General features: G+C 39.9%; 1 protein-coding gene across 2 annotated transcripts in view; it reads right to left on the reverse strand.

Moving 5' to 3' along the window:
- Positions 1 to 9,306: 9,306 nt before the first annotated feature.
- The window catches only part of LOC137435791 (uncharacterized), a 51,616-nt gene continuing 34,381 nt past the window's right edge, over positions 9,307 to 26,541 (reverse strand). Inside the window, exons 3-4 of one of the 2 annotated variants that reach the window (XM_078784208.1) lie at positions 10,525 to 11,017; positions 9,307 to 10,279 (exon numbers count right to left, since the gene is read on the reverse strand). In XM_078784208.1, the coding sequence (XP_078640334.1) occupies positions 9,425 to 10,144 (720 nt within the window). In that variant the 5' untranslated portion in view covers positions 10,145 to 10,279; positions 10,525 to 11,017 and the 3' untranslated portion in view covers positions 9,307 to 9,424. Of the gene's footprint in view, positions 10,280 to 10,524; positions 11,140 to 26,541 lie in introns of both variants that reach the window. The other variant, XM_068129737.2, reaches the window with a different exon arrangement.

Genomic DNA, 26,541 nt, shown 5'->3' on the forward strand with positions numbered 1-26,541 from the left:
TGTTGCTGCTGTGGCTGCCGCTGTTTGGACGTCGCGTGCTCTTTTCAGGACTCGTCTCTCGTCTTGTCAAAGCTCATCTGCTTCTGTAAAAGCTCATCTGGTCCAACCACTTCTGTAAAAGCTCATCTGGTCCAACCACTTCTGTAAAAGCTCATCTGGTCCAACCACTTCTGTAAAAGCTCATCTGGTCCAACCACTCAACTCAACAACAACGCAACAACGTCCTTGCTTCTTGCGCGCGCGCTTTTATAGCGCCTCAGGCGATCAAGCCGCCGGCCTTCAGGACACGCCCATCGGTCAGCTCGCCTCGGCCCTGATTGGTCGGCACGGCCCTCTGGCTCCGCCCTTGATGACGATGGGCGGGCACGCCCTTCTTCCCCGAGCTGAGCACATGCTTAATGGCGGCTTTGGGGCGAAATCAGCAACCCACCGCTGTAACAAACCTGGCAAACTGCCCAGTGCGGTTGGAAATGGAGACTTGGAGGGGATGTAGCTGGAAATGGAGATTTTGGGAATGGGAATGAAAGGGGATCTATCTTGTTTCACTTGGTGCAATGGAGTGTCATCTTAATGGAAGACAAGGCCTTACCCTAATACACATAATAAAGATATAACTATCAACAAGGGGGAAATCTATGATTGGCTGACGTGATTGTTTATGACCTAATTATGGGACGCCCTTTGACCTTTATACATAACTGGAGTAAGGAGGGTCCAGAATAAAGCACTAATAATAAAAAACACAATAAAAAAACACAATCCTCATATCCATAACAATATAATGGGGGGGGGGGGGGGGGAAGCTGGTGTCCTGTCACGTAATATGTGCACACTTGTGCCAAACGCCCTCTCTCCAAAGTCCTCTTAATCAGCGCGCCGTATATCTCATAAGGTTCTTCTCAATGCGCTCTCGCCCATCAGTCCTGTAATGCGCGCTTCCAATAGGGGTTCTTTGTAATCACGACAGTCAAGCGCATTAGTCCTTCTCTGCGCAAGTCCTGTTACAACGCGCGTGCCTCCACAAAAGAAGTCCTGTGAAAGGGCTTTGCACTCGCTTATATAACTCGACCAGCGATCACTCCGCGAGCTCAAAAACCACGCCTGTCGGCGATGTCACCTCAGCCCTGGCTGGCTGGTGAGGGCTTACCGGCCACGCCTTTGACGACTGGATGACGTGGCCACACCTTCTTCTTGGCGCTCCGCCTCCTTTCTCGGGCCTTACCTCGTGGCTTATGGCGGCGACTGGGCGGAAGCCCAGCGAGCCTGCGAACGCTGCTGGCAGAGGCGCGTGACAATTGGGAGGAGCCATGGGCAGACTGGAGGGCACGTAATGGCGTCGCTTGGAGAGGGAGGTTGCAAACTGAACGGAATGGGGCCTACTTCTTATTTGATTGACACAACGCAGATTCAACTATTGGAAACACGGCCTTATCTAAAACACATACTAATGAAATAACTGGATTCCTATGGTGGCCTACGTGTTGCTTGTGGACTAACTAGGGGTGCTACCTTTAACCATTTAATAATGTCATATTTACACAAGTGTGGGTTCTAAAACCGCAACAATGTTATATATATATATATAGGTATAGACCATTTAAAAACACCAATTTGCCACTTTGGGTGGTCCCTATAAGTGAAAAATCTGATCTGAACCAAGACACTCACTTGAGACTGTTAATTATTAATAATACAGGTGCAGGCTCGACAAGACGTAGTTGGTGTTATAGGTACTTGGTGTAGACGAGACAGGCTGCATACGGAACAACAACAACTGGGATCAGAAAGATATATTTAAACATCGTACTCACTTCCCATGACACACTTTGAGCTGCTTCGTTTGATAAACTGTTACATTGAATTAATGTGGTGTTGATGTAGCACTTGTTGGTCTTTGCATCAAACTTCCAACGTGTATCCGACACATTGGAAGTTTGACTATCCTTGTATGCATCAGATGAGGTTTAACATGTAGACACTGCCTTGCACTGCCAGTAGAGGACACACTGTCCTGCTTCATGGAGGACCGAGAGTAAGCAGTCACGTGTTCATTCAGACTGAAAGATCTTACCATATCTCCCGAAAAGTGTAAGCTATTGTGTATCGGTGCGCTGACTAAATTACCAGACGGTAAATAAACGAAGACAGGGCAGCATTTAGAATCATATTAACATAATCATAAGACTAAACAAACAAACTAAAAAAACCACCTATTTTGGGGGGCAACCCTCCCCACCCCCAACCCCGTATACCTCCTCAGACCCCAGTTTTTTAATGCTTTCAATAAACGTTGGTACATCATGGGTGATGAAGGTTGTGGTGAAGTTTCATCAAAATTGCATGTGTAGTTTCTGAGAAGAAAGCAAATACCTATCTTGGGGGGTCAAACCAGGATCCACTTTGACCCCAGTAAGCCCCTTTAGACCCCGATTTTTTTTTAATTTCGTGAACAAACTTTAGTCAAAACAAAACAAATATAATTTGTGCCAAATTTGGTCACAATCCCTTCAGCGGTTTCGGAGAAGAAGTTGCAAGTGTTTACGGACGGACGCACCATCGCAAAAAAAAATCCCCCCCCCCAGCCCCCCCCCCCCCCACCCCGAATTGGCTGACGGTCACCTCTTGAAGTTGTCGTTCAGACCTCTGATGATTAGGGGGTACCCCTTTCCCCCCCCCCCTCTCCTTCCCCCCTTCTCCCACCCTCACCCCTCTGGGAGGTCCCCGATCCAAAAATTAAAAAAAGTCTAAGACCGGATGAACCTGCAGACCATCAGGTAGAAGGGCTGTATAGGGTTTTAGAGCAATTGGTTGGTAAATAAGGGATGAGTCGGGATCTGAAGTTTCAGGGGGTAAACCCCCTGGGAGCCCCCATGATCTGAAACCGAAAAATTGAAGCCCAAGCGATTGTGCGGGATACTGTCTTGTATTCATGTGTCAAGTTTCAGAATATATCAGACTGGTGGCAAGGGAGGAGTAGCAAAAACGTAATGGACGGATGGCTGGACGGACAGTCATTCGGACATCACGACCCATTTTATAAGTTCAACTCTTCAAGAATCAAGATGAGCCGAACTAAAATATTGGTAGTTTAGTGATTAGTGAATGTACATCGAATGTAAGTGGATATGTATCGGTTGAGTTTATGAGAGGTGTGTAATAACTTGGCTTTTTGTCATTAATACCTTGGTAACACTCCCACCAGAGTGACAGGCACGACTCCAGGCCTTGTATTACAGGTAACCAAAAAATCTCCCTAAACCCCCCAGAGAATAGTGCATCAAACTTCACCGAAAAAGAAGTATTAGAAATCGAGAAGTGGTCTTAATCCTGTAGATTAGTGTTGTTTTCCTGTAGATTAGTGTTGTTTTCCTGTGGATTAGTGTTGTTTTCCTGTGGATTAGTGTTATTTTCCTGTGGATTAGTGTTGTTTTCCTGTAGATTAGTGTTATTTTCCTGTAGATTAGTGTTGTTTTCCTGGAGATTAGTGCCGTTTTCCTGGAGATTAGTTCCGTTTTCCTGGAGATTAGTGCTGTTCTCCTGGAGATTAGTGTTGTTTTCCTGCAGATTAGTGTTGTTTTCCTGGAGATTAGTGCCGTTTTCCTGGAGATTAGTTCCGTTTTCCTGGAGATTAGTGCTGTTCTCCTGGAGATTAGTGTTGTTTTCCTGCAGATTAGTGTTGTTTTCCTGTACATTAGCGTTTTCCTGTACATTAGCGTTGTTTTCCTGTACATTAGTGTTGTTTTCCTGTAGATTAGTGCTGTTTTCCTATATATTAGTGCTGTTTTCCTATAGATTAGTGCTGTTTTCCTGTAGATTAGTGTTGTTTTCCTGCAGATTAGTGTTGTTTTCCTGTACATTAGCGGTTTCCTGTAGATTAGCGTTGTTTTCCTGTAGATTAGTGTTGTTTTCCTGTACATTAGCGTTGTTTTCCTGTAGATTAGTGCTGTTTTCCTATAGATTAGTGCTGTTTTCCTATAGATTAGTGCTGTTTTCCTGTAGATTAGTGTTGTTTTCCTGCAGATTAGTGTTGTTTTCCTGTACATTAGCGTTTTCCTGTAGATTAGCGTTGTTTTCCTGTAGATTAGTGCTGTTTTCCTGTACATTAGCGTTGTTTTCCTGTACATTAGCGTTGTTTTCCTGTAGATTAGTGCTGTTTTCCTATAGATTAGTGCTGTTTTCCTATAGTTTAGTGTTGTTTTCCTGTACATTAGCGTTGTTTTCCTGTGGATTAGTGTTATTTTCCTGTGGATTAGTGTTGTTTTCCTGTAGATTAGTGTTATTTTCCTGTAGATTAGTGTTGTTTTCCTGGAGATTAGTGCCGTTTTCCTGGAGATTAGTTCCGTTTTCCTGGAGATTAGTGCTGTTCTCCTGGAGATTAGTGTTGTTTTCCTGCAGATTAGTGTTGTTTTCCTGTACATTAGCGTTTTCCTGTACATTAGCGTTGTTTTCCTGTACATTAGTGTTGTTTTCCTGTAGATTAGTGCTGTTTTCCTATATATTAGTGCTGTTTTCCTATAGATTAGTGCTGTTTTCCTGTAGATTAGTGTTGTTTTCCTGCAGATTAGTGTTGTTTTCCTGTACATTAGCGGTTTCCTGTAGATTAGCGTTGTTTTCCTGTAGATTAGTGTTGTTTTCCTGTACATTAGCGTTGTTTTCCTGTAGATTAGTGCTGTTTTCCTATAGATTAGTGCTGTTTTCCTATAGATTAGTGCTGTTTTCCTGTAGATTAGTGTTGTTTTCCTGCAGATTAGTGTTGTTTTCCTGTACATTAGCGTTTTCCTGTAGATTAGCGTTGTTTTCCTGTAGATTAGTGCTGTTTTCCTGTACATTAGCGTTGTTTTCCTGTACATTAGCGTTGTTTTCCTGTAGATTAGTGCTGTTTTCCTATAGATTAGTGCTGTTTTCCTGCAGATTAGCATTGTTTTCCTGTAGATTAGCGTTGTTTTCCTGCACATTAGCGTTGTTTTCCTGTAGATTAGTGTTGTTTTCCTGCAGATTAGTGTTGTTTTCCTGTAGATTAGCGTTGTTTTCCTGTAGATTAGTGCTGTTTTCCTGTAGATTAGTGTTGTTTTCCTGTACATTAGCATTGTTTTCCTGTACATTAGTGTTGTTTTCCTGTAGATTAGTGTTGTTTTCCTATAGATTAGTGCTGTTTTCCTGTAGATTAGTGTTGTTTTCCTGCAGATTAGTGTTGTTTTCCTGCAGATTAGTGTTATTTTCCTATAGATTAGCGTTGTTTTCCTGTAGATTAGTGCTGTTTTCCTGTAGATTAGTGTTGTTTTCCTGTACATTAGCATTGTTTTCCTGTAGATTAGTGTTGTTTTCCTATAGATTAGTGCTGTTTTCCTGTAGATTAGTGTTGTTTTCCTGCAGATTAGTGTTATTTTCCTATAGATTAGTGTTGTTTTCCTGCAGATTAGTGTTGTTTTCCTGTACATTAGCGTTTTCCTGTAGATTAGCGTTGTTTTCCTGTAGATTAGTGCTGTTTTCCTGGAGATTAGTGTTGTTTTCCTGTACATTAGCGTTGTTTTCCTGTAGATTAGTGCTGTTTTCCTGTAGATTAGTGCTGTTTTCCTGTAGATTAGTGTTGTTTTCCTGTACATTAGCGTTGTTTTCCTGTACATTAGCGTTGTTTTCCTGTAGATTAGTGTTGTTTTCCTATAGATTAGTGCTGTTTTCCTGTAGATTAGTGTTGTTTTCCTGCAGATTAGTGTTGTTTTCTTGCAGATTAGTGTTATTTTCCTATAGATTAGTGTTGTTTTCCTGCAGATTAGTGTTGTTTTCCTGTACATTAGCGTTTTCCTGTAGATTAGCGTTGTTTTCCTGTAGATTAGTGCTGTTTTCCTGTAGATTAGTGTTGTTTTCCTGTAGATTAGTGCTGTTTTCCTGTACATTAGCATTGTTTTCCTGTAGATTAGTGCTGTTTCCTGTAGATTAGTGCTGTTTTCCTGTAGATTAGTGTTGTTTTCCTGTACATTAGCGTTGTTTTCCTGTACATTAGCATTGTTTTCCTGTAGATTAGTGTTGTTTTCCTATAGATTAGTGCTGTTTTCCTGTAGATTAGTGTTGTTTTCCTGCAGATTAGTGTTGTTTTCTTGCAGATTAGTGTTATTTTCCTATAGATTAGTGTTGTTTTCCTGCAGATTAGTGTTGTTTTCCTGTACATTAGCGTTTTCCTGTAGATTAGCGTTGTTTTCCTGTAGATTAGTGCTGTTTTCCTGTAGATTAGTGTTGTTTTCCTGTACATTAGCGTTGTTTTCCTGTAGATTAGTGTTGTTTTCCTGTAGATTAGTGCTGTTTTCCTGTAGATTAGTGCTGTTTTCCTGTACATTAGCGTTGTTTTCCTGTAGATTAGTGCTGTTTTCCTGTAGATTAGTGCTGTTTTCCTGTAGATTAGTGCTGTTTTCCTGTAGATTAGTGTTGTTTTCCTGCAGATTAGTGTTGTTTTCCTGTACATTAGCGTTGTTTTCCTGTACATTAGTGCTGTTTTCCTGTAGATTAGTGCTGTTTTCCTGTAGATTAGTGCTGTTTTCCTGTAGATTAGTGTTGTTTTCCTGTACATTAGTGTTGTTTTCCTGTAGATTAGTGTTGTTTTCCTATAGATTAGTGCTGTTTTCCTGTAGATTAGTGTTGTTTTCCTGCAGATTAGTGTTGTTTTCTTGCAGATTAGTGCTGTTTTCCTGTAGATTAGTGTTGTTTTCCTGTAGATTAGTGCTGTTTTCCTGTAGATTAGTGTTGTTTTCCTGCAGATTAGTGTTGTTTTCTTGCAGATTAGTGCTGTTTTCCTGTAGATTAGTGTTGTTTTCCTGTAGATTAGTGTTGTTTTCCTGCAGATTAGTGTTGTTTTCCTGTAGATTAGTGCTGTTTTCCTGTAGATTAGTGTTGTTTTCCTGTAGATTAGTGCTGTTTTCCTGTAGATTAGTGCTGTTTTCCTGTAGATTAGTGTTGTTTTCCTGTACATTAGTGTTGTTTTCCTGTAGATTAGTGTTGTTTTCCTATAGATTCGTGCTGTTTTCCTGTAGATTAGTGTTGTTTTCCTGCAGATTAGTGTTGTTTTCTTGCAGATTAGTGTTATTTTCCTATAGATTAGTGTTGTTTTCCTGCAGATTAGTGTTGTTTTCCTGTACATTAGCGTTTTCCTGTAGATTAGCGTTGTTTTCCTGTAGATTAGTGCTGTTTTCCTGTAGATTAGTGTTGTTTTCCTGTACATTAGCGTTGTTTTCCTGTACATTAGCGTTGTTTTCCTGTAGATTAGTGCTGTTTTCCTGTACATTAGTGTTGTTTTCCTGTACATTAGCGTTGTTTTCCTGTACATTAGCGTTGTTTTCCTGTACATTAGCGTTGTTTTCCTGTAGATTAGTGCTGTTTTCCTGTAGATTAGTGCTGTTTTCCTGTAGATTAGCGTTGTTTTCCTGTACATTAGCGTTGTTTTCCTGTAGATTAGTGCTGTTTTCCTGTAGATTAGTGCTGTTTTCCTGTAGATTAGTGCTGTTTTCCTGTAGATTAGTGTTGTTTTCCTGTACATTAGTGTTGTTTTCCTGTACATTAGTGTTGTTTTCCTGTACATTAGCGTTGTTTTCCTGTACATTAGCGTTGTTTTCCTGTAGATTAGTGCTGTTTTCCTATAGATTAGTGTTTTGTGTTTGGTGGGCAGGGAGTACAATGGGGGTCCTTGCACAAAACACCTGATGACGCTTTAGGGGGATATGAGGGGGTGTTCCTGAGTGTCACAGTGAGAAGTGGGAGAGGAAGCACGGCCCGAGAATACCAGAGAATGGGGAACTCGGTTTCAGCGAAAACGACCGTGATTGGACGATACGTGATGACGTGAACATCAGGCGCCATCTTGTTACTCATTTTCGCCGAGTGAAACGTGAAATTGTTTGCATCTCTGATGACCAAGTCATATTTACATATTTTTACATCGTTATAATTACTAGTTAAAGGCCCATATACGACAGGCCCTTAAGTACTGTTCTTCTCCAACAGCTCATATCACCACGTTCTTTGATACATGCATAAAGACACACACACACACACACACACACACACACACACACACACACACACACACACACACACGCTCCCACACACACACACACACACACACACACACACACACACACACATGATAGCTGCATTATAAAGAAGATTTTAACTTCGTTATACAAGTATAATCAGAACAAATAAGAAGTAAGTAACTTGAATGGTAAATTATCCGCCATGTCGAGAGAAAGGGAATATGTTTCACATATTCCCTTTCTCTCCTGGCAGATCAATTACCATTTAAAGTAGAGTACTGTAAATTTAATTCTTTGTTTTGACTTCTCTTGCTGCCAACGCAGTTCATTTTGTGCTGAAATTAACGATTACATTCATTCCAAGTAGGAGCAGTAGTTGTACCACGTGACATCCTAAGCTAGGATAGTACGATCTTATAGTGGGCAATCTCTCATGTTACGAATCAAATTCAAGATGTGATCCAAAGAGGAAAATGATCTGTAGGTGCCGACAAACTCAGCAAAGGCAAGAATCTGACCACACGAATTGTGAAGCGGAGGATGGTCCCACAAAACACATTGGTCTCGTCGGAAGAGGGGGGTATCATGCACCCCCCGGAAATATACTTCTAATCAGTGTTTCTAGATTGGAAAAATTGTGTAGAAAATGATGAGCTATGTTAAAAAGTTGTCAAACGTCCCACGTATCATCTTTATGCAAATTAGTGCCGCCATTATCGAAAAATCTAGTTTCACTATATCTCAGGCAATATTGCAGATAACTGAACAAATAAGGTGTCTGGACCCATGTTTTGAGGGTCAAAGATCATAATTAAACTATTCTTAAAGTGATCACATGTGTCTGTGTCATGCTAGTATGCAAATTAGTGCTGCCATTACAAAATAATCACATTTTTACCAATTAAGAGACTCCAGTATTGCAGATAACTGAATAAATAAGGTGTCTAGACCCATGTTTTGAGGGTCAAAGATCATAATAAAACTATTCTTAAAGTGATCACATGTCTGTGTCATGCTAGTATGCAAATTAGTGCCGCCATTACAAAATAATCACATTTTTACCAATTAAAAGAGACTCCAGTATTGCAGATAACTGAATAAATAAGGTGTCTAGACCCATGTTTTGAGGGTCAAAGATCATAATAAAACTATTCTTAAAGTGATCACATGTGTCTGTGTCATGCTAGTATGCAAATTAGTGCCGCCATTACAAAATAATCACATTTTTACCAATTAAGACTCCAATATTGCAGATAACTGAACAAATAAGGTGTCTAGACAGATGTTGTTGTGTTTTTAACCAATGTTTATTTATTTTGTAGTACAAGGGTCAAACATCATAATAGAACTCTTCTCTTTCCCATTCCAGATAAACAGTCAGGTAAATGCTTCTCCACTATGAATCACTCATCATCGTTTTCAATGAAATCGTCAGAGTCCAACTCGTCCTCTCCTTCCTCGTCCTCCTCCTCTTCCTGTTCACGCTCTCCAGTGTCCAGGAGATCAACTAGCGAGGTTGGTAGGACAGGACCGCAGGACCATACTGGTTTCAACACTCCATCAGTCCTCATCCATCCTTGCCCCTCATCATAGGGTTTTGGCTTTTCCAGAATAGCTTCATCAGCTCGCTTGTACAAGGCGACACGGTGGTTCACACGTTGGACGTGCAGCTTCAGAGCAGAGTGGCATGGAGGAAGTCGAGCCAGGTCGACCTTGGACTTGGAAGTGAGTTTCTTGTCTTCCCCAACCATTTTGCGTAGCAACTTGGCACGGACGACGTCCACTGAAGACTCACGACTCTGTCCATACATCAGACAGGTGAATTGCTCCAACTGCCTCAGCACCTCAGGCTTGAGAGTCCAGTTGTCACCGAGTTGACTAAACGCCTTGTGAAACCTGGGGTTCTTCTCCAGCTTTTTCAAGGGCCCCACCTTCCCCTTCCCTTTGAAGGCACTGGTACAGTCTTCTCCGCTGAACACATAGAACCCAAGAAGAGTGACGCAGTAGTCTTCTCCCAGGGATTCTGCAAGCTCAGAGAGGTTGAGAAGTTGTCGATGTTTCCCTGACCCCGTATCCAGGTATACCGTCAGCTTGATGGCATGAGCATGGTAGAGAAGAATCATGAAGATATCTGTGTCAGGTGTTCTGACCACAGCATTCTTGTATCCGAGGGCAGCAGCATGATGGAGGTACAGTACCACCCTTGTATCAGTCTCTTCCTGGTTGCTGTAGATTGTGGGGAGCTCACGCACCTCAACCTGAAACACAAAGGGGCATTGCACTTCAGTCACAACCAATTCTAGATCTAGACAAAAATCACAGATAATCACTTATAATTTACCAATTTTACCAATATTTAAATATAAGACTGAAAGAAAAAATCGCATCACCAATCACCAAAATTTTATACGATTATTCACCAATCACAAAGAAGCACTTTGGCAATATTATTTAAGTTAATCCTGGTAATAATAATTAATAACAATATGGGTTTTCAATTTACCTTGCCATTCGATGAGACAAGTTGATATGGCTCTCCCCTCCACGATCAGCACTGCCATCTCTGTTCTCTCCAGCTTTGAAGCTGCCTGTTGATCACTCCATACTCGCAGCAAGAGCTGGCAGATCTGCTTTTTGTTGTCATTTGCAAGGAACATCTTGAAGTCATATGGCTTCCTGGTCACTGGTCCAGCCAAAATGATCTTCTCTGAGCTGCCACGTTTGAACCTCTCCTGCACTTTGATAGATTCCAGATGGTAACTGTCAGTCGAGAACAAGAAGTGCTTCTTGGCCACCATTTGATTCGAGCACCTGTAGGCATATCTCACCACAGGTTGGAGAAAGGTTGGCAAGGGTATGTAGCAGCGCCATGCCATCCTGGATGAACAGGGCATCCTTGGGGGTATGGCAGATCTTCTGGGGTGGTGTCCTCCAGAAGGTAGTGCAGAATAGAGGCTTTGTTGGTCTTGGAGAAAAATCCATCCGGTGTTCCAAGGCTGGGAGGCACAGGCATCAGGCAGTACTTCATGAGTTCTTCCAAGTCCAATGGCTCATCTTGACTCTGAGACTTAACGAGGAGCACGAATGCGAGGTTGCTTTGCTACTGAAACTGTATGACCTGGAATGATAAATGGTTAACATGTTGATATGGCGTGCAACATAAAAAAATACGTGTTCACATTTAAAAATGTAAAAATAAAGATTACCATTTAAAAATACAACATTTAAAATCTCCCACCTGTACCATCTCCCAGAAGCTGAAGGTTGCCAGTAAAGCGCTGATAACAGTTGCGGTGATACCCAACACTTTCCAGGTCATCGGGGAGAGTTGTAGGGATCTGGTCACACACTGATTGCATACGATATGGGGACTCGTCTGATTGGTAGTCAGGGCCCTTAGGGATATTTTGGGGCCGTTTGGTTCAAATTCTTCCAAAAGCACCAAATTTGGCCCAGATGTTGCCCATGCCATACTCTTTAGATTTTTGACGGGCGCCAAGACGGGCGCCCCCCCCCCCCCACCCCCGGGGGCCCCATATTGGCGAAATACTAAATGGCCACCACCGGATTAGAGGAAAATCAGTTAAATAACCAAAAGGGTTGGAATCATGTATGATACCACTTTTCAGGGGTTTTCGAGGTCGAGGAATCCAATTATGATGTTATTTTGATGATTCGAGGTCAAGGTCAACCCTCAAGGTCATCTTAACGGTCATTTTTGAGTCAAACATGTCGGTTTTTGAGTTTTTTGTTAAGATTTACGCGAGGTTCACCATTTTATGTTTCTGGGTTGGGTAATCGAACTCTGACCTTATTTTTGACAATTAGAGGAAATATTTACATGTCTATTTCCTAATTTTCAGCCATATTGATATTCCTACGTCAATAAACCACGCTCGGAGGGCCGAGGTGGTGGAATTGCCGTTATCCACCGTCAAGACATCAAGACCAACCTCATCTCCATCTCATCTGCTCCATCATTTGAACACCTGGCTTTAAAACTCTCTGGTCACACGCAGTCAGTCATGGCTGTCGTCTACCGCCCTCCCAAACCACACCCATCATTCCTGTCTGACTTCTCCTACTTTCTGACCCAGCTATGTTCCCTCTCCCCCTCAATCCTCCTCCTTGGTGATTTCAATATCCACATGGACTCCACTGACTCCACAATAACCACTGACTTCACTGATTTACTCACCTGCTTTAACCTCACTCAACATGTCGACTTTCCTACCCATATCCGTGGTCACATTTTGGACCTTGTCTGCTCCACTGGATTAAATTTGCACCATCTCTATGGCTCCGACCTCACCCTCTCTGACCACTTAGCCATCACTCTGACCATCAACATCCCCGCCCCAACACCAAGGCATTATCGCACAATCAACTTCCGTAAGCTAAACGCTCTTTCACCTACCTCATTCTCATCCACCCTCTCTGAAAAAATGTCCACTTCTCCCTTCATTGACCTCCACACCCCTTCCGACCTCACTGACTACTACAACCACACTCTCTCCTCCTGCCTTGACCAGCTTGCGCCTGTAAAAACCAAAACAGTTTCTTTCACCCATTCTGCTCCCTGGTTTACCCCTGAACTCCACCTGATGAAAACTCGTGCTCGCCAACTTGAAAGACTCCGCAATAAAACGGGTCTCACAGTTCACTCCCAAGCCTACAAGGACCACATACAACACTACAAAGATGCCCTCTCCCGCGCCCGCTCTGCCTACTACTCTCAAATTATCCACTCTGGCTCCGGAAACCCAAAAGCACTCTTCTCGACAATAAACAAACTCCTCCGCCCCCTGAACACCACCACCCAGTCATTCACAGTAGACAACTGCATCTCCTTCCTCTCTTTCTTCCAACGCAAAATTGACAACATCTACAACAGCTTGACCACCGCCGCACCCGCTCCCCCTCCAACCACCTGCCCCCCCTTGTCCTGCCATCCCCTGTCTCGGTTCTCCCCAATCTCTCCTACTGACCTCTCTGAACTCCTCATAGGAATGAAAACTGCCACCTGCACTCTTGACCCCATCCCCTCCAGCTTTGTCAAAGCCTCCCTCCCTGCTCTCTCTCCACTTATCATTGCAACAATAAACTCCTCCCTGTCTACAGGCATCGTCCCACCTTCCCTCAAAATTGCTGCTGTTACCCCCATTCTAAAAAAACCTGGTCTAAACCCTGACACCCTAAACAACTTCAGACCCATCTCCAACCTACCCTTTCTGTCAAAAGTTTTGGAACGCGCTGTAGCCACTCAACTCAAACATCATCTCTCTGCCAATAACTTGTATGAAACATTCCAATCCGGATTCCGCTCCAACCACAGTACTGAAACTGCTCTCCTCAAAATCACCAACGACCTTCTCCTCTCCTCTGACGCTGGCAACCTCAACATTCTCGTCCTCCTCGACCTCAGCGCTGCCTTTGACACCATCGATCACACTATCCTCCTCACCCGACTTGAATCCACCTTTAACGTCACCGGCACTGCCCTCTCTTGGATTAAATCATACCTCTCTGACAGATGCCAGTTCATCTCCATCAATAACTGCAAATCCCCCACTGCTCCCCTCCCCCAAGGTGTCCCCCAAGGTTCAGTTCTTGGCCCCCTCCTCTTCATCCTTTACCTGTCCCCGCTCGGTCACTTAATCCGCCGTCATGGTCTCCAATTCCACTGCTTCGCTGATGACATCCAGCTTTTCATCTCCACCAAGTCCGTCTCCACCGACACCCACTCTATCCTGACAAACTGCATCACTGAAATAAAATCCTGGCTTCAAATCAACTTCCTCAAGCTTAACTGTGATAAATCTGAAATAATCATCATTGGCCCAAAAACGCTCACAAAATCCACCCATAACTTTGCCCTCAACATCGACGGTATCCCAGTATCCACCTCCCCTCACATCCGGAATCTTGGCGTCATCTTTGACCAAACCCTTTCCTTCGACAAATACACTAAACAGATCACAAAGTCAGCCTTCTTTCACCTGAAAAACATTGCCCGTCTCCGCTCATCCCTCTCCTCCACGGCTGCAGAAACCCTCATCCACGCCTTCATCACCTCCCGTCTGGACTACTGCAATAGCCTCCTCTATGGTTCACCCTCAAAAATCACCAATAAACTCCAATACATTCAGAACTCCGCTGCCCGTCTACTCACCCATTCCCGGACCCGTGACCACATCACCCTCGTCCTTTACAAGCTTCACTGGCTCCCCATCCCCCAGAGAATCCAGTACAAAATCCTCCTCTTGACATACAAAGCCCTCCATAACCTGGCCCCATCCTACCTGGCTGACCTCCTCTCCAGACACACTCCCACCCGCAACCTCCGCTCTGCTGGTACCAACCTCCTGACCCCCTCCATCCGGACCAAATTCAGATCCTGGGGGGACAGGGCCTTCTCCATCGCTGCTCCCACCCTCTGGAACTCACTACCTCACACCATCAGAGACTCCTCCTCACTCACCACATTCAAAACATCACTAAAGACCCACCTGTTCAACGCTGCATTCAACATTCAACCCACAGCATTTAACCCCTGACTATCTCTTCTCCTTCTCCCTCCTTTTGCTTTAAATATTTCCCTATTGATTCTTGTCTTGTCTTTTTGATTCTTGTCTTATATATATGCCGTATATCGCTGCTGTTTGTTTTCTTGATTCTTGTCTTTTTGCAATTGTTGTTTTCATGTATTGTTATGCATTATGTTTTCCACTCTGTCAAAGCGCCTTTGGGCTTCTGGAAAAGCGCTATACAAAATAAATGAATTATTATTATTATTATTATATGCAGTTCATCAGTCTAATTACAAAGGTACGGATTTTGATGTTTTATGACCTGTATCACTGTATGCCATATCCTTGTGTTTAATTTTTGTGCGATCATGATCCGGGTTCATGTATACATGATTGTATACATGTCATAAATGTGACGTCATAGGTCATGTGACCTGGCGGCCATATTGGATTTTATGAAAACCTTAAAAATGGATCCCTGCCTTCATTTTTCGATCGATTCATTTTGAACTTTGACCACTTATAGTACGCCATGTGATTGGATGCATATCCTAATTATGACGTCATAGGTCAGGTGACATGGCGGGATGGACCGGGTATGGTCCCCGGATCATACCGCCCTTGGCGCCCGTCAAAAATCGAAAGAGCATGGCATGGGCAACATCTGCGCCAAATTTGATGCTTTTGGAAGAATTTGAACCAAAATATCCCTAAGGGCCCTGACTATGGTGGAGACGTCGATTCCGGATCTTCTGAAGCTGTTGTAGTTTTTCTGTAGCAGTTCCTTTGATTTTAGTGAGGGGTGTAAAATGACCATGATCAGACGTGGATGGCACGTGAAGGATGCATGCAGGTGGAGAGCATTTGTGGGCTGCAGGATCTACACTCCGTTTTCTTTTGGGCATGCCGACTTAATGTCTACTTCTACCACCACTGTTAGAGAAACGAATGAGAAATCACCATTAATGTTAAGGGCGCCCTGTTATGAAATCTGGACTTCTCAATCTGATAACAGATGTTCTGAATGCAACCATCATGTTCTACAGTCGCCTAATGTTTGATGCTAACAAATGTTTTTGGGATACAAGCAATGATAACAACAATTAAGCTGGAACCCTGCGTAGATTTTAAGAGGCTAGCTATATCTAACATGGTGCTAGCTAGCTCAGCTGTTATGCTGCCTGTTTCTGGTTCCATGCAGAAACTGACATCCACATGTGTGTGTGTGTGTGTGTAGCTGAGTTAACTGCTTACCTTGTTGGTTTGGAGGTTGAATATCCAGCAACATCAGTTGGCATCGACGAAGATGCAGAACTATTAACGGAGGTATTGAATACATTTACGAAAATAGGAAATGGCAGTAATGGCAGGACTAATTTGCATAATAGCATGCCAGAGATACATGTGGCCACTTTAAGAATAGTTTTATTATGATCTTTGACCCTCAAAGCATGGGTCTAGACACCTTATTTATTCAGTTATCTGCAATACTGCAGTCTCTTAATTGGTAAAAATGTGATTATTTTGTAATGGTGGCACTAATTTGCATACTAGCATGACACAGATACATGTGGCCACTTTAAGAATAGTTTTATTATGATCTTTGACCCTCAAAACATGGGTCTAGACACCTTATTTATTCAGTTATCTGCAATACTGGAGTCTCTTAATTGGTAAAAATGTGATTATTTTGTAATGGCGGCACTAATTTGCATACTAGCATGACACAGATACATGTGGCCACTTTAAGAATAGTTTTATTATGATCTTTGACCCTCAAAGCATGGGTCTAGACACCTTATTTATTCAGTTATCTGCAATACTGGAGTCTCTTAATTGGTAAAAATGTGATTATTTTGTAATGGTGGCACTAATTTGCATACTAGCATGACACAGACACATGTGATCACTTTAAGAATAGTTTTATTATGATCTTTGACCCTCAAAACATGGGTCTAGACACCTTATTTATTCAGTTATCTGCAATACTGGAGCCTCTTAATTGGTAAAAATGTGATTATTTTGTAATGGTGGCACTAATTTGCATACTAGCATGACACAGACACATGTGATCACTTTAAGAATAGTTTTATTATGATCTTTGACCCTCAAAGCATGGGTCTAGACACCTTATTTATTCAGTTATCTGCAATACTGGAGCCTCTTAATTGGTAAAAATGTGATTATTTTGTAATGGTGGCACTAATTTGCATACTAGCATGACACAGACACATGTGATCACTTTAAGAATAGTTTTATTATGATCTTTGACCCTCAAAGCATGGGTCTAGACACCTTATTTATTCAGTTATCTGCAATACTGGAGTCTCTTAATTGGTAAAAATGTGATTATTTTGTAATGGTGGCACTAATTTGCATACTAGCATGACACAGACACGTGGTCACTTTAAGAATAGTTTTATTATGATCTTTGACCCTCAAAACATGGGTCTAGACACCTTATTTATTCAGTTATCTGCAATACTGGAGCCTCTTAATTGGTAAAAATGTGATTATTTTGTAATGGTGGCACTAATTTGCATACTAGCATGACACAGACACATGTGATCACTTTAAGAATAGTTTTATTATGATCTTTGACCCTCAAAGCATGGGTCTAGACACCTTATTTATTCAGTTATCTGCAATACTGGAGTCTCTTAATTGGTAAAAATGTGATTATTTTGTAATGGTGGCACTAATTTGCATACTAGCATGACACAGACACATGTCATCACTTTAAGAATAGTTTTATTATGATCTTTGACCCTCAAAACATGGGTCTAGACACCTTATTTATTCAGTTATCTGCAATACTGGAGTCTCTTTTAATTGGTAAAATGTGATTATTTTGTAATGGTGGCACTAATTTGCATACTGGCATGACACAGACATGTGATCACTTTAAGAATAGTTTTATTATGATCTTTGACCCCCAAAACATGGGTCTAGACACCTTATTTATTCAGTTATCTGCAATACTGGAGCCTCTTAATTGGTAAAAATGTGATTATTTTGTAATGGTGGCACTAATTTGCATACTAGCATGACACAGACATGTGATCACTTTAAGAATAGTTTTATTATGATCTTTGACCCTCAAAACATGGGTCTAGACACCTTATTTATTCAGTTATCTGCAATACTGGAGCCTCTTAATTGGTAAAAATGTGATTATTTTGTAATGGCGGCACTAATTTGCATACTAGCATGACACAGACACATGTGATCACTTTAAGAATAGTTTTATTATGATCTTTGACCCTCAAAACATGGGTCTAGACACCTTATTTATTCAGTTATCTGCAATACTGGAGCCTCTTAATTGGTAAAAATCTGATTATTTTGTAATGGCGGCACTAATTTGCATACTAGCATGACACAGACACATGTGATCACTTTAAGAATAGTTTTATTATGATCTTTGACCCTCAAAACATGGGTCTAGACACCTTATTTATTCAGTTATCTGCAATACTGGAGTCTCTTAATTGGTAAAAATGTGATTATTTTGTAATGGCGGCACTAATTTGCATACTAGCATGACACAGACACATGTGATCACTTTAAGAATAGTTTTATTATGATCTTTGACCCTCAAAACATGGGTCTAGACACCTTATTTATTCAGTTATCTGCAATACTGGAGTCTCTTAATTGGTAAAAATGTGATTATTTTGTAATGGCGGCACTAATTTGCATACTAGCATGACACAGACACATTTGATCACTTTAAGAATAGTTTTATTATGATCTTTGACCCTCAAAACATGGGTCTAGACACCTTATTTATTCAGTTATCTGCAATACTGGAGCCTCTTAATTGGTAAAAATGTGATTATTTTGTAATGGCGGCACTAATTTGCATACTAGCATGACACAGACACATGTGATCACTTTAAGAATAGATTTATTATGATCTTTGACCCTCAAAACATGGGTCTAGACACCTTATTTATTCAGTTATCTGCAATACTGGAGTCTCTTAATTGGTAAAAATGTGATTATTTTGTAATGGTGGCACTAATTTGCATACTAGCATGACACAGACACATGTGATCACTTTAAGAATAGTTTTATTATGATCTTTGACCCTCAAAGCATGGGTCTAGACACCTTATTTATTCAGTTATCTGCAATACTGGAGTCTCTTAATTGGTAAAAATGTGATTATTTTGTAATGGTGGCACTAATTTGCATACTAGCATGACACAGACACATGTGATCACTTTAAGAATAGTTTTATTATGATCTTTGACCCTCAAAACATGGGTCTAGACACCTTATTTATTCAGTTATCTGCAATACTGGAGTCTCTTAATTGGTAAAAATGTGATTATTTTGTAATGGCGGCACTAATTTGCATACTAGCATGACACAGACACATGTGATCACTTTAAGAATAGTTTTATTATGATCTTTGACCCTCAAAACATGGGTCTAGACACCTTATTTATTCAGTTATCTGCAATACTGGAGTCTCTTAATTGGTAAAAATGTGATTATTTTGTAATGGCGGCACTAATTTGCATACTAGCATGACACAGACACATTTGATCACTTTAAGAATAGTTTTATTATGATCTTTGACCCTCAAAACATGGGTCTAGACACCTTATTTATTCAGTTATCTGCAATACTGGAGCCTCTTAATTGGTAAAAATGTGATTATTTTGTAATGGCGGCACTAATTTGCATACTAGCATGACACAGACACATGTGATCACTTTAAGAATAGATTTATTATGATCTTTGACCCTCAAAACATGGGTCTAGACACCTTATTTATTCAGTTATCTGCAATACTGGAGTCTCTTAATTGGTAAAAATGTGATTATTTTGTAATGGTGGCACTAATTTGCATACTAGCATGACACAGACACATGTGATCACTTTAAGAATAGTTTTATTATGATCTTTGACCCTCAAAGCATGGGTCTAGACACCTTATTTATTCAGTTATCTGCAATACTGGAGCCTCTTAATTGGTAAAAATGTGATTATTTTGTAATGGTGGCACTAATTTGCATACTAGCATGACACAGACACATGTGATCACTTTAAGAATAGTTTTATTATGATCTTTGACCCTCAAAGCATGGGTCTAGACACCTTATTTATTCAGTTATCTGCAATACTGGAGTCTCTTAATTGGTAAAAATGTGATTATTTTGTAATGGTGGCACTAATTTGCATACTACCATGACACAGACACATGTGATCACTTTAAGAATAGTTTTATTATGATCTTTGACCCTCAAAACATGGGTCTAGACACCTTATTTATTCAGTTATCTGCAATACTGGAGTCTCTTAATTGGTAAAAATGTGATTATTTTGTAATGGTGGCACTAATTTGCATACTAGCATGACACAGACACGTGGTCACTTTAAGAATAGTTTTATTATGATCTTTGACCCTCAAAACATGGGTCTAGACACCTTATTTATTCAGTTATCTGCAATACTGGAGCCTCTTAATTGGTAAAAATGTGATTATTTTGTAATGGCGGCACTAATTTGCATACTAGCATGACACAGACACATGTGATCACTTTAAGAATAGTTTTATTATGATCTTTGACCCTCAAAACATGGGTCTAGACACCTTATTTATTCAGTTATCTGCAATACTGGAGTCTCTTAATTGGTAAAAATGTGATTATTTTGTAATGGCGGCACTAATTTGCATACTAGCATGACACAGACACATGTGATCACTTTAAGAATAGTTTTATTATGATCTTTGACCCTCAAAACATGGGTCTAGACACCTTATTTATTCAGTTATCTGCAATACTGGAGTCTCTTCATTGGTAAAAATGTGATTATTTTGTAATGGCGGCACTAATTTGCATACTAGCATGACACAGACACATGTGATCACTTTAAGAATAGATTTATTATGATCTTTGACCCTCAAAACATGGGTCTAGACACCTTATTTATTCAGTTATCTGCAATACTGGAGTCTCTTAATTGGTAAAAATGTGATTATTTTGTAATGGTGGCACTAATTTGCATACTAGCATGACACAGACACATGTGATCACTTTAAGAATAGATTTATTATGATCTTTGACCCTCAAAACATGGGTCTAGACACCTTATTTATTCAGTTATCTGCAATACTGGAGCCTCTTAATTGGTAAAAATCTGATTATTTTGTAATGGCGGCACTAATTTGCATACTAGCATGACACAGACACATGTGATCACTTTAAGAATAGTTTTATTATGATCTTTGACCCTCAAAGCATGGGTCTAGACACCTTATTTATTCAGTTATCTGCAATACTGGAGCCTCTTAATTGGTAAAAATGTGATTATTTTGTAATGGTGGCACTAATTTGCATACTAGCATGACACAGACACATGTGATCACTTTAAGAATAGTTTTATTATGATCTTTGACCCTCAAAGCATGGGTCTAGACACCTTATTTATTCAGTTATCTGCAATACTGGAGCCTCTTAATTGGTAAAAATGTGATTATTTTGTAATGGTGGCACTAATTTGCATACTAGCATGACACAGACACATGTGATCACTTTAAGAATAGTTTTATTATGATCTTTGACCCTCAAAGCATGGGTCTAGACACCTTATTTATTCAGTTATCTGCAATACTGGAGTCTCTTAATTGGTAAAAATGTGATTATTTTGTAATGGTGGCACTAATTTGCATACTACCATGACACAGACACATGTGATCACTTTAAGAATAGTTTTATTATGATCTTTGACCCTCAAAACATGGGTCTAGACACCTTATTTATTCAGTTATCTGCAATACTGGAGTCTCTTAATTGGTAAAAATGTGATTATTTTGTAATGGTGGCACTAATTTGCATACTAGCATGACACAGACACGTGGTCACTTTAAGAATAGTTTTATTATGATCTTTGACCCTCAAAACATGGGTCTAGACACCTTATTTATTCAGTTATCTGCAATACTGGAGCCTCTTAATTGGTAAAAATGTGATTATTTTGTAATGGCGGCACTAATTTGCATACTAGCATGACACAGACACATGTGATCACTTTAAGAATAGTTTTATTATGATCTTTGACCCTCAAAGCATGGGTCTAGACACCTTATTTATTCAGTTATCTGCAATACTGGAGTCTCTTAATTGGTAAAAATGTGATTATTTTGTAATGGTGGCACTAATTTGCATACTAGCATGACACAGACACATGTGATCACTTTAAGAATAGTTTTATTATGATCTTTGACCCTCAAAACATGGGTCTAGACACCTTATTTATTCAGTTATCTGCAATACTGGAGTCTCTTTTAATTGGTAAAATGTGATTATTTTGTAATGGTGGCACTAATTTGCATACTAGCATGACACAGACATGTGATCACTTTAAGAATAGTTTTATTATGATCTTTGACCCTCAAAACATGGGTCTAGACACCTTATTTATTCAGTTATCTGCAATACTGGAGCCTCTTAATTGGTAAAAATGTGATTATTTTGTAATGGTGGCACTAATTTGCATACTAGCATGACACAGACATGTGATCACTTTAAGAATAGTTTTATTATGATCTTTGACCCTCAAAACATGGGTCTAGACACCTTATTTATTCAGTTATCTGCAATACTGGAGCCTCTTAATTGGTAAAAATGTGATTATTTTGTAATGGCGGCACTAATTTGCATACTAGCATGACACAGACACATGTGATCACTTTAAGAATAGTTTTATTATGATCTTTGACCCTCAAAACATGGGTCTAGACACCTTATTTATTCAGTTATCTGCAATACTGGAGCCTCTTAATTGGTAAAAATCTGATTATTTTGTAATGGCGGCACTAATTTGCATACTAGCATGACACAGACACATGTGATCACTTTAAGAATAGTTTTATTATGATCTTTGACCCTCAAAACATGGGTCTAGACACCTTATTTATTCAGTTATCTGCAATACTGGAGTCTCTTAATTGGTAAAAATGTGATTATTTTGTAATGGCGGCACTAATTTGCATACTAGCATGACACAGACACATGTGATCACTTTAAGAATAGTTTTATTATGATCTTTGACCCTCAAAACATGGGTCTAGACACCTTATTTATTCAGTTATCTGCAATACTGGAGTCTCTTCATTGGTAAAAATGTGATTATTTTGTAATGGCGGCACTAATTTGCATACTAGCATGACACAGACACATGTGATCACTTTAAGAATAGATTTATTATGATCTTTGACCCTCAAAACATGGGTCTAGACACCTTATTTATTCAGTTATCTGCAATACTGGAGTCTCTTAATTGGTAAAAATGTGATTATTTTGTAATGGTGGCACTAATTTGCATACTAGCATGACACAGACACATGTGATCACTTTAAGAATAGATTTATTATGATCTTTGACCCTCAAAACATGGGTCTAGACACCTTATTTATTCAGTTATCTGCAATACTGGAGCCTCTTAATTGGTAAAAATCTGATTATTTTGTAATGGCGGCACTAATTTGCATACTAGCATGACACAGACACATGTGATCACTTTAAGAATAGTTTTATTATGATCTTTGACCCTCAAAACATGGGTCTAGACACCTTATTTATTCAGTTATCTGCAATACTGGAGCCTCTTAATTGGTAAAAATGTGATTATTTTGTAATGGCGGCACTAATTTGCATACTAGCATGACACAGACACATGTGATCACTTTAAGAATAGTTTTATTATGATCTTTGACCCTCAAAACATGGGTCTAGACACCTTATTTATTCAGTTATCTGCAATACTGGAGTCTCTTAATTGGTAAAAATGTGATTATTTTGTAATGGCGGCACTAATTTGTATACTAGCATGACGCAGACACGTGATCACTTTAAGAATAGTTTTATTATGATCTTTGACCCTCAAAACATGGGTCTAGACACCTTATTTATTCAGTTATCTGCAATACTGGAGCCTCTTAATTGGTAAAAATGTGATTATTTTGTAATGGCGGCACTAATTTGCATACTAGCATGACACAGACACATGTGATCACTTTAAGAATAGTTTTATTATGATCTTTGACCCTCAAAACATGGGTCTAGACACCTTATTTATTCAGTTATCTGCAATACTGGAGCCTCTTAATTGGTAAAAATGTGATTATTTTGTAATGGCGGCACTAATTTGCATACTAGCATGACACAGACACATGTGATCACTTTAAGAATAGTTTTATTATGATCTTTGACCCTCAAAACATGGGTCTAGACACCTTATTTGTTCAGTTATCTGAAATATTGGAGCCTCTTAATTGGTAAAAATGTGATTATTTTGTAATGGCGGCACTAATTTGTATACTAGCATGACACAGACACATGTGATCACTTTAAGAATAGTTTTATTATGATCTTTGACCCTCAAAACATGGGTCTAGACACCTTATTTGTTCAGTTATCTGCAATATTGGAGCCTCTTAATTGGTAAAAATGTGATTATTTTGTAATGGCGGCACTAATTTGCATACTAGCATGACACAGACACATGTGATCACTTTAAGAATAGTTTTATTATGATCTTTGACCCTCAAAACATGGGTCTAGACACCTTATTTGTTCAGTTATCTGCAATATTGCCTGAGATATAGTGAAACTAGATTTTTCGATAATGGCGGCACTAATTTGCATAAAAATGATACGTGGGACGTTTGACAACTTTTTAACATAGCTCATCATTTTCTACGCAATTTTTCCAATCTAGAAACACTGATTAGAAGTATATTTCCGGGGGGTGCATGATACCCCCCTCTTCCTACTAGACTACATCGTTCCTCCTACTTGTCATGACATGAGACCAAAATGGTGGAAAATCTCATCAGTGTTCACCTGCACAGAGATGCCAACAAGCAACAGAAAACAGCTCAGCGTTTACTCAACAAATCAACATGAGTGGGTGAACTGGAAAGTAAAAGCATGGCGTGGGAGCTGTAGTGAAAAAGCTGAAATGAGAAATGAGTGAAGAGATCGGGAATGGACGTCATTAAATACAAACTCACCTGCAGTCAATTACAGGTACACCTGCTGATATGACTCGGACCAGATTATGTTTGCTAGCTTTTGCAAATGCATCTTGCTTATTTAGCAAACCAAAAATTTTATTATTGTTGTTGTTGTTGTTTATATGTTTTTATATTTAGGTGCAACTCCACCTGTGTAATTTTTTAATGATAATTATGACGTCATATGTCACGTTGTAGGGCGCCATCGTGGAAAAACCGAAAAACTTTGCACCTCTATATCCGAAAGCGCTGCATCGAAAAAAATTGAGACATGGCTCATTGTAATGAATTCTCCATGGGGAATAAAATATGTTAATGATGTCATTTGTGCCTCCATTTTGATGTCATAATTCGACAAGTACAAAACTGCATCCGATCAAGATTAAATTTCTTGAGCGTCATCAAGAGATAAATTGGTGGAGAAAAATAATAATGATGACGTCATCGGTCACGTGGTTTGGTCGCCATGTTTGTTTTAACACAAAAGCCTTAAAAACCACAAACACGTCCTGGCGAGGGTCTGCAATCTGATTGCTCTTGTTTTTATCTTGCCAAAACGAAGTTTTTGCAAGATGTATTAGTCAGCTTGTATGTTTGTTTTTTTGTTTGTTTTTTTGTTTTTTTGTTTTTTTGTTTGTGGTTAATCATTTTTTTTCACGTTTAGATCACTCTGTAGACCACAGTTATTATTGGAAACTCCTGTAACTTCGCATATCAGAGTCCTATAGAGATACCCTTCAGCACACAAAATTTTGAAGGTCAAGGTCAAAGGTCAAGGTCACTTTGTGGTCAATCATGGAGGTCGACGAAACCCTTATTTTTTGAGTAACTTTGATCGGATCGTCTCCAAACTTCATGGGAATCTAGTATATGGTCCGGCGCTCAGCTGATTAGTTTTTGGTGGCGATCGGCCTTGACCTTCATGGTTAGCGCTGGAGGTCGAAAATTATTGACCCCAAGGTCAAATTACGAAACCCTTATTTTTTGAGTAACTTTGATCTTATGATCTCCAAACTTGGTGGGTATATAGGGTGTGGTATGGCGCTCAGTTGATTAGTTTTTGGTGTCGATCGGCCTTGACCTTCAAGGTCATTTTGAAGGTCATTCAATTTTGACCAAAAGGTAAAATTTTCAAGTTTCAGTTACCATATCGAGTCATTGGAAACTCCTGTAACTTCGCATATCAGAGTCCTATAGAGATACCCTTCAGCACACAAAATTTTGAAGGTCAAGGTCAAAGGTCAAGGTCACTTTGTGGTCAATCATGGAGGTCGACGAAACACTAATTTTTTGAGTAACTTTGATCGGATCGTCTCCAAACTTCATGGGAATCTAGTATATGGTCCGGCGCTCAGCTGATTAGTTTTTGGTGGCGATCGGCCTTGACCTTCATGGTTAGCGCTGGAGGTCGAAAATTATTGACCCCAAGGTCAAATTACGAAACCCTTATTTTTTGAGTAACTTTGATCTTATGATCTCCAAACTTGGTGGGTATATAGGGTGTGGTATGGCGCTCAGTTGATTAGTTTTTGGTGTCGATCGGCCTTGACCTTCAAGGTCATTTTGAAGGTCATTCAATTTTGACCAAAAGGTAAAATTTTCAAGTTTCAGTTACCATATCGAGTAGTACCTCAAATTGAAGCCCTTGTTGAGTGCTTTCCAAACATATAACTAGTTTGACAATGTGACGTCATTTGACGGCGTTATGACGAAAAAACTGCACTTTTCATGTATATTGTATTGCTTTAGTTCGCATTGTTTAGGTCACTCTGTAGAGCACAGTTCCCTTCTGGAAACTCTTGTAAGTTCGCATATCAGAGTCTTTTAGAGATACCCTTTAGCACACAAAATTTTGAAGGTCAAGGTCACTTTGCGGTCAATTTGTCAAGGCAAGATACGGTTCACCCTGTGGGTGAGTTTTATTTATGTTTTGCTTGCTTCCTTTGATGCATAT

Source organism: Myxine glutinosa, chromosome 9 (assembly GCF_964187855.1).
Source record: "Myxine glutinosa chromosome 9, kmMyxGlut1.1, whole genome shotgun sequence".
Taxonomy (NCBI): domain Eukaryota; kingdom Metazoa; phylum Chordata; class Myxini; order Myxiniformes; family Myxinidae; genus Myxine; species Myxine glutinosa.